Source organism: Nelumbo nucifera, chromosome 4, assembly GCF_055504915.1.
Source record: "Nelumbo nucifera cultivar China Antique chromosome 4, China Antique-T2T, whole genome shotgun sequence".
NCBI lineage: Eukaryota > Viridiplantae > Streptophyta > Magnoliopsida > Proteales > Nelumbonaceae > Nelumbo > Nelumbo nucifera.
This window is the reverse complement of record NC_142652.1, coordinates 80,603,264-80,615,226: the sequence shown is the minus strand read 5'-3', so window position 1 is coordinate 80,615,226 and position 11,963 is coordinate 80,603,264. Positions and strand designations below refer to the sequence as shown.

Sequence of the window (11,963 nt, the reverse complement as noted above, 5' to 3'; positions counted from 1 at the left end):
TTGAAGCTTACGACAGGTTGGCTTTCAATCATGATCAGAGGAAGACTTAAGAGAGTGTGGATAAGGGGAGCATCATTAATATCAAGGCCTCGTTCGCATTTCGGTAAGTTATTTATCCGAATAAATGAAAGGAAAGATTTATCCGGGTAAGTGCATTTATTCATGTTCTTTTATTTCTTATGTAAATAAGAGAATGACCATTTTATCCATAAAAATCTATTATTATAAGGGGCATTTTTGTCTATTTCAAGTGTTGACAATTTTCCCTCAAGGTGGGAAGGTTATTTACTCACTTAGGAGATGGGGGTAAGTGATACCCTGAAAAACAAACTTTTTCTAATCCCCACATAAATCTAAAAAAAAGCCATAAGATTTTTGGTCAATGAGAATCAAAATCCAGATTAAGTTTTTCCTCTCTCAAAATCCAGAAAAGGGTATTTCAATAAAAATCCAGAAAAAAATGCCCCCAAGTGCAAATAAGAGCATTTCAATAAAAATATATTAAAATTAATTTATAAAAGGGTAAAATAGGTATTTGAAAAAAATGATGCATTGATTTTTGTTAAGCACTAGGTCAGTAACGGAAGGAAGGTTTTTGTTCAGCTCCTTTAAAACTATAGGGGACATTTTTGTGATTATCAGAAATTTTCCGGGGGAGGTTTATGTATTTTACCAAAAGAGTAAAATCTTTCATTTTGTCCTATCTAAATAATAGGGAACCATACGTTAACTGCAGGATGAGTGTCCAAAGCAAAACTCGGAGAAACTTTGGAGAGCTTCATACTTTGACGTAGTTTATTGCTTTTTTGTAGCTTTAAACGGAAAAGCAATCAACAAAATCCCTCTCTCTCTCTCTCTCATTTCTCGATAGACAGTGACAACCTGAAACTGGCCTGAGAAAGATGCAAAAGCGGTTTGCCGGTTATGCTATCCGTATGGGATATTCCCGATCTGAGACTAGAAATTTAGAATTTATTTCGCATTCTAATGCCTGCATCTGACCAACACATTCCCACTGGCTGCCCTCGCTACGTTCAAATGCTTTCAGAGCAGTCGACAATTTTCTCTCCTCGTTCTTTCCGTCAAGGTTCCGAACCGACATGGATTTTCGAAGAATTGCCAAAGGCGACGATCATCTCCGTCTCTCGGCCCGATGTCGGCGATATCACCCCCATGCTTCTGTCCTACACCATTGAATTCCAGTATAGACAGGCACGCATTGTTTCCTTTTCAAGGATTTATTTATTTTTTCTATTTTTCGAATTCTACATAGCATTTGAACTTTGTTGTTTTTATGGGAAAATTGAACAATTAAGGATGTAGTTACGCCATTGAAGATTTAGGCTTGAACCTATTTAGATTTAAACTCCATGCATTGCACCATTATTAGAACGAACACATTCTTAATTTATTATTTTTTGGATACTTCTATTTTTGGAATCGTGTAAAATTGTATCCTGAAGTATACAGCTTATATGCTTCAGTATGTAAAATAGAAAAATTTGGCGTGCTTTATAATATAAAGAATTCATTAACCATAAGAAGCCTTACTAACGCAGGGATTACACGACCTTGATATGGAAATAGCAGTTTATTCTCTACAATGTTCGTGTCCTCTTGAATGCTAATTGCCGTGAAAGGAGCCAGATATTACTTATTTTTATCTTTCCAATATTATTGTTTTAGTTTTATAAATGCATTGCAGAAAATGCAGTTCAATTTAATATTTTTCACCATGGACAGCTGCGCGTTTCTTAACCAATTATGACAAATGTACTGAACCAAATTTTACTGGGAAATGAATTAGCATGGTCAATTACAATGGTGTTTTAAGTGGAATTCTTACTGGGTTTTGGAGCACCTAATTGCATGATTGGTTTTCCGGTGTGGGCATTTATTTACGGTGGAATATTTGGAGCAGTTAATAAAACAACTACAACTCCAATATTAATATATGATGCTTTGAGAAGATAATCAAGAAAGCTGCATATATTCAGGATGTAACTTTTATAATTTAAATCTTGTTTCCATTCTAGAGTAAAGACACCAAGGGACTAAGTCTGGTTTGTCATTTTTATTGGTTTAGAAGTTTTAGACCTTAAGTGCTGTGGATCATTCTTCTTTTGTAAAAATAGAAAGTGGATGACAACTTATGTGCTGTTATAAGTTGATGATATTACTTTCACAGACAGAATTACCTATGCAGTATCCTGGCTTTCTTAGGCATCTACATAGATGAGATGAGAGAGTTATAATATGTTATATAAACATATGAACCCACTCACTTTCTTGTCTTTTTCATCAAGTTTATCATGGAGAACAACATGCACTCTTTGACTGTTAGATAAATAGGTTTCAAATAGAAGGTAGCTGGACTAGGAATTTAATGCAACTTAGAAGCTTTGTTTTTGTGTTCACATCCCCTGTCTTTTGTATCTTGAGAATCTGAAATTAGATGCCTTCTGCGCTTTATTTCGCTAGTTCATGATTAACCATATGAAACCACTTCTGCAAGCAATGAAGTTACATAAGTCCATGACGAATGACAAAACTGTCTATTGAGTAATCAATGGCATGCCAGTGACCTTTTCATGGGATTTTGTGTTATCTTTATCTCAATGCAAATTTCAATAAATCTGTGGTACTAGGTATGATTAGTTCCATTCCATTTTCTTCACTTGGTATAACATGGGTTTGTTAGAAAGGTGCATTTCTCTTTGTTGAATGCACAAGGCTGTATTCTGGATCATAGGAGTGAAATTGCAATTGAACTCTATGCCCATCTTCCATGGAATTCAGATGACTACCCCTCAGGGATTTCAGATCTGACCCAAAATGGAATTGAAATCTTAAAATCTGCTAGTTTATGCATTCTGTTCAACTCAACTGAACTTGACAGTCTTATCCCAGCTTACTGTAGTCATGCTGTGAACAATGGTGCGCATAGGTGTGGTAGTTAATGTTGCAGCTGAATTTCTTTGTTTTCATGAAGACATTGAAACGACTGTAATCATGTTGTGAACCAGCTGAGTGCATCCAACCTGATTTTTTTTTTCTTTCATGAAGAAATTGGAACAACTTTGGTCATATTGTGTACAATGGCGTGCGTAAGTGTGGTAGTGAATATTGCATGTAAGCTCAAAGAGAGATTGGAACTATTGGAATCTTGTCTGTTTGGAAGGTTCATTAATTCTATCATACAAGGCTGATGTTCTTGATTGAGCAAGAATAGAATGGGAGCGGAAAGGTTTCAAGAAGGTTAGAAGTCTAAATGCAGGATTATTTTTTGTTCATGTTTAAGAATAAGGAAGATGTAGAGGATTTGCTGAGATGTGAGATAGATAAATCAGATTGGCTTCTAGAACTACTGAGGTTGGGGAAATGGATGCTAATGGTGGGTTAAGTGAGAAACACGCCGGGGAGGAGTTTGTTTTGATCAACGTATTCGAGATTTCACTTCATGCATGGTGTACTCAAATGTTCAAAATGCTTGGCAATAAATGTGGGATCTTCAGGAAATATGATACAGAATAGAACATGGGAAGATTTATAGCATGCAAGGATCTTGGTCAAAACCAAAGACAATGGGCAGACTTGGTGCTTTGATACCATGAAGGTTCTTAGGGAAACATGCCAAGGGTTGTAGGACTTAATAAGGGAAACTCAGATAGCTCTTTGGATAGCCCAAATCAGCCCAAACACACATACCTGAAGGTATGTGTTGGCAGGTGAAGATCATGGCCATTGAGAATGTTTCTACTGTTGCTACAGTAGTCCGAACCAGTAAGGAGAAGAAGAAAGAGAAGGAGGAGAAGAAGAAGAAGAAGATGAAAGAACTGTCGAACCTTATAGCTAAACCCTATCAGTCGACCTCTTAATAGTGATTAGGCTTCTAATTAAATGTACAAGGACTAAACTGCCCCTACTTAAGTATGGGACAGAGAACCTCTAATAAGACTGCCACATAAGCTCATAACTTAACCAAGGTGAGTTGACTAATCTACCCTTATTCGGCTAACTCTAACACTCCCCCTCAAGCTGGAGAATATATGTCATATAATCCCAGCTTGTTACATATATAGTTCACTCTCCCTGAGCTTAAGGCTTTTGTAAACAAATCTGCCCACTGATCACCTGAGCTTACATGTTCTGTGCTTATCTCTCCAGTAAGAACCTTCTCCTTCACAAAGTGGCAATCAATCTCTATGTGCTTTGTTCTTTCATGAAAAACAGGGTTGGATGAGATATGGAGCGCAGCTTGATTGTCACAGTACAACTTCATAGGTTTATCCATGTGGAACCCGATTTCTTGTAGGAGATTCCTCAACCACACTAATTCACATGTAGTGTGTGCCATGGCTCTGTACTCGGCTTTAGCACTGCTTCTAGCCACAACCGTCTGCTTTTTACTCTTCCACGTCACAAGATTTTCTCCAAGAAATGTGCAGTAACCTGTAGTAGATCTTCTATCAGACATAGAGCCCGCCCAATCTGCATCCATGTACCCAACTACTTCAAGTTTTCCTCCTGGTTTATATAATAGCCCATGACCCGGAGCTCCCTTCAAATATCTTACACTTCTAAGAATTGCATCCCAGTGAGATATACGAGGGTTCTGCATAAATTGGCTCACCACACTGACTGCAAAGGAGATGTCTGGTCTCGTGATAGTCAAATAGTTCAGACTAGTCGTCTATACCTTCCAGGATCATCAAATATTTCCCTTGTATCACTGCTCAACTTAACATTTGGTTCCATAGGAGTCTCAGCCGGTTTTGCACCTAACAGTTCTGTTTCGTCCAATAGATCGAGAACATATTTTCTTTGGCACAGGTTTACACCTTGTCTTGATCTAGCAACTTCTATACCCAAGAAATACTTCAATGTCCCAAGGTCTTTTGTTTGAAAATGATTTTGCAGAAAAACATTGAGTTTGTCGATCCCCAATTTGTCACTGCCAGTTATGACAATATCATCCACATAGACCACTAATAAAATCTTTCCAGCTTCTGAGTCATAGCTGAATACTGAGTGATCAACCTGGCATTGTTTCATTCCAAAATTCTTCACCAATTCTCTAAACTTCCCGAACCAAGCACGAGGCGATTGTTTCAACCCATAAATTGCCTTTTTCAGTCTGCACACCTTACTAGCCTCCCCCTGAGCAACAAACCCAGGTGGTTGCTCCATATATACCTCCTCTATAAGGTCACCATGAAGGAAGGCATTTTTTATGTCAAGTTGAAATAAGGGCCAATCATATATAACTGCCAGGGAAATTAACACACGGACAAAGCTAATCTTAGCCACTGGAGAGAAGGTCTCCATATAGTCCACTCCATACAACTGTGAATACCCTTTAGCAACAAGTCTGGCTTTCAGACACTCCACACTACCATTTGGCAAGTATTTAACAGTATACACCCATTTACAACCCACAACATGCTTACCAGGAGAAAGAGTAGTGAGCTCCCACGTGTGAGTATGCTGAAGAGCAGAGAAATCCTCCTCCATTGCCTGCCTCCACCCAGGTGAACTAAGAGCCTCTTGGACATTGTTAGGTATGGAAATAGATGACAATAGTGAAACAAACTGGCGATGTGAGGCGGAAAGGCGAGATACTGAAACAAAATTGGAAATGGGATGGAGAGTAGAACTACGTTTACCTTTCCGTAAGGCAATGGGTAGGTCAAGTCTTGAAGGTTCAGCAACAGGAGCAACGACAGGATCCGCAGACAAGGTAGAAGCTGGAGGAGGGGCCGGTGTCGTTCGACGTGTATACACTTGCCGAATTGGTGGTCGTTCAGTAGGGATTTGCACTGGATGAGGTGACGAGTCAACTCCAACAGGAACACCCGGAATTGGATCACTGACCGGAAGCGGAAGAGGAAGTAAAGGTGGAGACGAAGATGCTTCAGTTCCTGAGAAGAAGGGAACAGACTCAAAAAAGGTGACATCAGGACAGACATAGCACTTCCGAGTAATGGGATTGTAACACTTGTACCCTTTTTGAGTCCGAGAGTAGCCAAGAAAGACACACTTAATGGAGCGTGCATCCAATTTGTCTATTCCAGGACTCAGATTGTGAACAAAGCACACACAGCCAAAGATATGATGTGTTAATGGAAAGGAAGACAAGGTGGGGAACAAGATAGAGAAGGGAGACCAACCATGAAGAATAAAGGAGGACATCCGATTAATGAGGAAACACGCAGTAAGTACAGCATCACTCCAAAACCGTTTAGGAACACTCATATGATGAAGAATAGACCGAGCTGTTTCAAGGAGATGACGGTTCTTCCGTTCAACCACCCCATTTTGTTGAGGAGTGGATGCACAAGAAGTTTGATGAATGATGCCATGCTGTTCTAAATACTGTTGAAAGGAAGTTAGAAAATATTCACGACCATTATCTGAACGAAGAACTTTGATTGGAACACCAAATTGTGTACGTATTTCAGCATGGAATTTTTGAAAAATGGAAAATAATTCACTCATTTCTTTCATTAAATAAATCCATGTCATTCTTGAACAATCATCAATAAAAGTGACAAAATACTTGTAACCATTATAAGACTCTATTTTGATTGGGCCCCAAACATCTGAATGAACCAAAGCAAAAGGACTCAACATACGACTTTCAACTCTAGGACTGAAGGAAACACGACGATGTTTCCCAAACTGACACGACTCACACTGTAACACTGACAAATGACTCAAAGACGGAACTAGTATCTTGAGTGCCTTGAGAGAAGGATGTCCCAGTCGACAATGCCACTGTAGAGGAGTGAGTGAAGTCTGAAGTGCAACTGACGATCCACCACCGTCAAGGTAATACAATCCACCAGCTTCATGCCCCCCACCAAATCTTCTTCCCCGTCCTGAGATCCTGAAAAACACAAGAGGAAGGGAAAAAAGTAACAGAGCAGTTAAGAGTCTTGGTTAATTTACTAACAGACATAAGATTGAATGGAAACTTAGGGACATATAGAACAGATGATAAAGAAAGAGAAGCCATGTCAACATTGCCAACACCACAGATGGGAGAGGAGGAACCATTGGCAAGGGTAACAGTTTGAGATGTGGAAGTTTCAGAAAGAGAAGAGAACACACCTGGAGTCCTGGTCATGTGATCAGAGTCTCCAGAGTCAATAATCCAAGGAGAGGTTTTAGATGACAGGCAAGCTATACCTGAGTGGGCAAGAGTAGCAGTAGTGTGCTGTGAAGTGGACTGAAGGAACTACTCATACTCATCACGCGGTACACTCACCATCTCCCTTCCGGAAACAAATGTAGATGTGGAAGGAGTTAGGTCTGCCTGTTGATTATCACTGACATCAATCCCACCAGCAACAGCATGATTGGCCCATTTAGAGGGAAGGCGGCCATGAAGATCATAACAGAAATTTACGGAATGTCCTTCCCTGCCACAGTGGGTACACTTCCTCGTAGAGCTGCCTTTTTCTTTGCCATGGCCTCCCCCTGAGTCATGACCACCACCACGGCCAAATATGGAACCACCACGATCTCCTCGGGAGGCATGTCCTCCCCCTTTCGTACCACGTCCACCTCCTCTGGCTGTCACAAAAGCTGATCTATCAGACTGCGTGGGATTCTCTGTCTGTCCCAAAGAAATCCTGCGAAGCCGAGCAAACACTTCCTCAAGTGTAGGAAGGGTAGAGCCCCCCAATATTTGGGCCCTAACTAGTTCATACTCTGATTTCAACCCCACTAAGAACCTTGTGACATCTAGTTGTTCCCTCTGTTGTTGCTGAACCTTAACATCTGGAGTGAGAGGATGATAGACATTGAGTTCATTTCTGAGGTTCTTCATATTGGCATAGTACTCTTCTAGGGTTTTATTTCCTTGTTGCAGACCAAAGTACTCATGATAGAGCTGATATACCCTTGTAGTATTATCTTGCCCAGAATACAGCTTCTTGGCATGTTCCCATATGTCCTTAGCTGTATCTAAGAACATGAAGTTGGCACTTATTTTGGGTTCCATACTGTTCCATAGCCATGTCATGATTTGAGCATCCTCCTGTTCCCAATCATCAAACCCTGGAGAGTCAGCTGGTGGTTTATCTTCTTTCACATGCTTCACTTTTCTCTTTTCCTTGAGAAAAACTTCCACCGACTTGGCCCATGGAACATAGTTCTCACCATTCAGTTTAATTGAGGTCATCTGTACACCTAGATAGTCAGAGGAAACCACCACACTAGGTTTCTGATCACTACAGCCATCTCCCATTGCTGCCATGATACTCTTTCAATGCTGCCTCTAATCTGAATTCCCAATCACCAACTAAGTGCTGCTGTCAAGAGTTTGATGTTCCAGAACCTACAGCAGTCCCTAAACACAATGATAGATACACACACCTTTGTTCTTATCCACACCACTACTGATTTCACAAAAAAAAAAACACAGACTACACCGACATTAATTCAGCACTTACTAACCACATGCAAGCTCTCTTACAACTACTCAACAGAGTTTGTGCATCACAAGCACCACCACACAGCCATAGCTGTCATACACAATACAGACCTGCTTTAACGCTTTTAAGAGGGCACCACAAGACCAACAAAAACTCATCTAGTACCATTGCATTACACCTTGCACCATTCGGCTACCTACAGTAGCAGCCCTTACACCATTTGGTCACTGTAAACACAGCCTGTTCTTGGAATTTTTCCAAGAACCAGGCAACAACCAACCTAGTTCTCTAGGTTCTGATCAGTCCTCTCAAGTTCTTGAAGATTTTCAACCCAGAAATACCAACAGCACACAGAGGAGAGATAACCAACCTTCCTTTGAGAGCTTCAGCCAACCATTCACTGCTGAAGTTGTTTTCTTAGGAAAGGAGGTTCTGTGCACCAGAAAAAAGAAGAGCTGTGATGTTTTCAGGCCTGGGACGAACCACTTTTCTCCATTGACAGCCCAGAGAAGAAAAAGGAGAGAACTGAAGCACGAACTGAAGTTGTCACGAACTGAAACAGGTCACGGACTGAAGTTGTCACGCTCTGATACCATGTTTCTATTGTTGCTACAGTAGTCCGAACTAGTAAGGAGAAGAAGAAAGAGAAGGAGAAGAAGAAGAAGAAGAAGAAGAGAAGAAGAAGAAGATGAAAGAACTGTCGAACCTGATAGCTAAACCCTCTCAGTCGACCTCTTAATAGTGATTAGGCTTCTAATTAAATGTACAAGGACTAAACTGCCCCTACTTAAGTATGGGACAGAGAACCTCTAATAAGACTGCCACATAAGCTCATAACTTAACCAAGGTGAGTTGACTAATCTACCCTTATTCGGCTAACTCTAACAGAGAAAAATTCTAATGATGGTTGTGTAGTGAGGGAAACATGCCAAGGGTTGAAGGTTGAAAGGTGACCGAAGGATCTTCTGATAGAGACACAAATGCTAATGAAGATTGAGAAAATAGAGATGGCCTGCAAACTGAAGAACCAGAGAGGTGATTAATAATGTGGGCAAGTCAAAACGACCAAGTGCTGATGGAAAATGTAGGCATTGGTTCAAGTAATAATTTGGGGTCTAATACAAGTTTGGAAGTTCTTGGGGGTTGTAATCTAGAAGATAAAAGTTTGGCTTCAGGAGTTGAAAGCAATGATATACAAATGGGAGTGGAGTTGTCCGAGGTGCTGGAGAGGGAAGTTAACATATTAGGTGTTGAAGGGGGGGAAGGAGGGGGGATGTGGATCAGCCACTTTTGCAGGTCTACTATAGGAAAAAGTACAGAGCAAGATCACTGAAAGAAAATGGTGATTCTGATGGGAAGATGGAAGATGGGTAGGATCAGTTTGAAGATATGGTACTTGATGAAAAATTCAATTGAAATGGAGAAGGTGGTGGATGTTGATGTAAAGGTTAGAAAAATGTTGGGTTCTTTTTTTTTTTTTTTGGGCGGGGAGGAGATTGAAAGGATTTTAAAGAATTGGAGGAAGAGAGAATTAGTAAGGAAGATACTGTCATAAAGGGTGGTGATGTCAAAAAGGATGGAGATGGCAATGTGGAGAATACAAGGATCAATGATAGGTCCTGAGGTTTTAGACAAAAATGAATTCTGATGCTGTCAAATATTTCAAAAGTCAAAAAGCCAAAGAGCTATCCAAGTTTCAAAAATTTTTGCTAGGATGAAAGGGAGATTATTTGGGGTCAGACCTAATAAGAAGAAAAAGAAATCTAGAGAGGTCAATGAGAGAAGTAAAAGGGACTTAAATCAAGCCAACATAGAAGCTGAGCTAGTGGATTAAGATTTGCATGGTTTTGAGATGGAGTCAAGACTGCATTGGTAGAGGATTTTAGTTGGTCGAATGAGGACTTAGGGGCTGTGGATTTTGGCACGAGTTGGTGGCCTCTCAGTTGAGTTTTAGGTTTTGTTCAAAGATTCTGGAAGGTGAGGTGTTGCTTGTTCTGATGTATTGATTTTATTTTATTTTATTTTTGAGGAAAGTTTAACAAGATTTCATTAAAATAAGAGATTACATGAGAGGATGTACAAAGCAGGGGAGAACCCCAAAGAGATTACAAAGGAGGGAGTCTATCACTATACAGATTTTCTAAGCAAGCACCAAATTTAGCTAAGCCATCTGCAATAGGATTTAGCTCCCTTGGTATCCAAAACAGGTTTGCATTTAAACTATCCGAGGAATCCCTTGCTTCTGCCAAAAAATGGGTTAACCTCCAAGGATCCCCTTGTAGCCATTTAATGGTATTTGCTGAATCCCCTACAATGGAGAGGTTCTGAAAACCCAAGCCTTTTGCTATTCTTATTCCAGTGAGAGCAGCCAACACTTCAGCCTTAGTTGAGTCAGTAAATCCGATTGGGCCACTGAAAACCCAGCAAATATTATCTCTTTCATCCCTTAACCCCCAATTCCAGCTAACCCTGGGTTGCCTGCAGCACTCCCATCAAAGTGTAAAATCATCCCTCCTTCACTGAAGAAAGCTGGTTGTCTTAAGATATTCTGAGCAGAGTGAGGGAGGAAAAGAATAATTTGTAAATTTCTGTTAAGGTCATTGATTGAGAGACCTTGGAACAGCTCCAAATTAGCAGCCCAAAAGTTACAGAGATAGGTAATATCTGAAATTAACTCTTCTAGAGTTCTGAGCTTGTTTTCAAATAATCGCTTGTTTCTTTCCTCCCATAACACCATTTGCCAGTAGGCTTTGCCTCTTTTGCCTAGGCCACAGCCTTGCCACTGATTAATAAAATATTGAATGTGCTCTGGGTTAATCCAAAGGTAATTTGTTAGGTTTATGAAATGCAGCCAGACCTTTTTGAGCAATGGATAAGTAGGTGGTCAGCTATTTCTCCATCTTGCAGGCACAAACAACAAGCGTGAGGAGAAATATGAAGTCTTCCCACATTGTTTTTCTTTTTTGAGCTGGTGTTGTTTTGCCTCTTGGGGTGGGCGTTTTGGTTTTTGGAGTGGAAGTGGAGTTCTATTGATTGAATTATTGCTTCTTTTTTTCCCTTTGGGTGATTCATTATCACCTTTCTAATAGCTTCTTTTTTCTTTTAATAAATTTTATTTTTACTTTAGAAAAACTATATGGCATTGACTTTCTGCATTCTGCTGTGCTATGAAAATAACCCAAACAGCAGCATCTGACTTAGGCTATGTTTTGGATTGGGCAACTGAAATAGAAACTCAAGGAGGAATCCATGATTTGGTCCTAGCTTCCTCTCCAGTCATTTTATTGTCCATACAATTGATGGAAATTGCAGAAGAGATCACTACTTTCTATATACCCCATGGCTTATCTTTTGGAGCCAAACAACAGAACATGGAAAGTAGCAGATATACTGCTTTTACATTTCTGCACCAATCCAAAAACAACCTTATGGAATTGACTCTCCTTAGTTCCACCTCATCTCTATTTCTGCCCAGATGGAAATATAGCTTAGTTGTTTTCTTCTGTAGTGGAAAGAGATTAC

The 11,963-nt window shown here is 40.0% G+C and overlaps 1 protein-coding gene across 2 annotated transcripts in view; it reads left to right on the top strand.

Moving 5' to 3' along the window:
- The first annotated feature begins 759 nt into the window (after positions 1-759).
- Positions 760-11,963, top strand: part of LOC104589011 (phospholipase D zeta 1-like) — a 189,508-nt gene continuing 178,304 nt past the window's right edge. For both annotated transcript variants that reach the window (XM_088886667.1, XM_088886666.1), the window contains exon 1: positions 760-1,212. In XM_088886667.1, the coding sequence (XP_088742793.1) occupies positions 988-1,212 (225 nt within the window). In that variant the 5' untranslated portion in view covers positions 760-987. The remainder of the gene's footprint in view (positions 1,213-11,963) is intronic.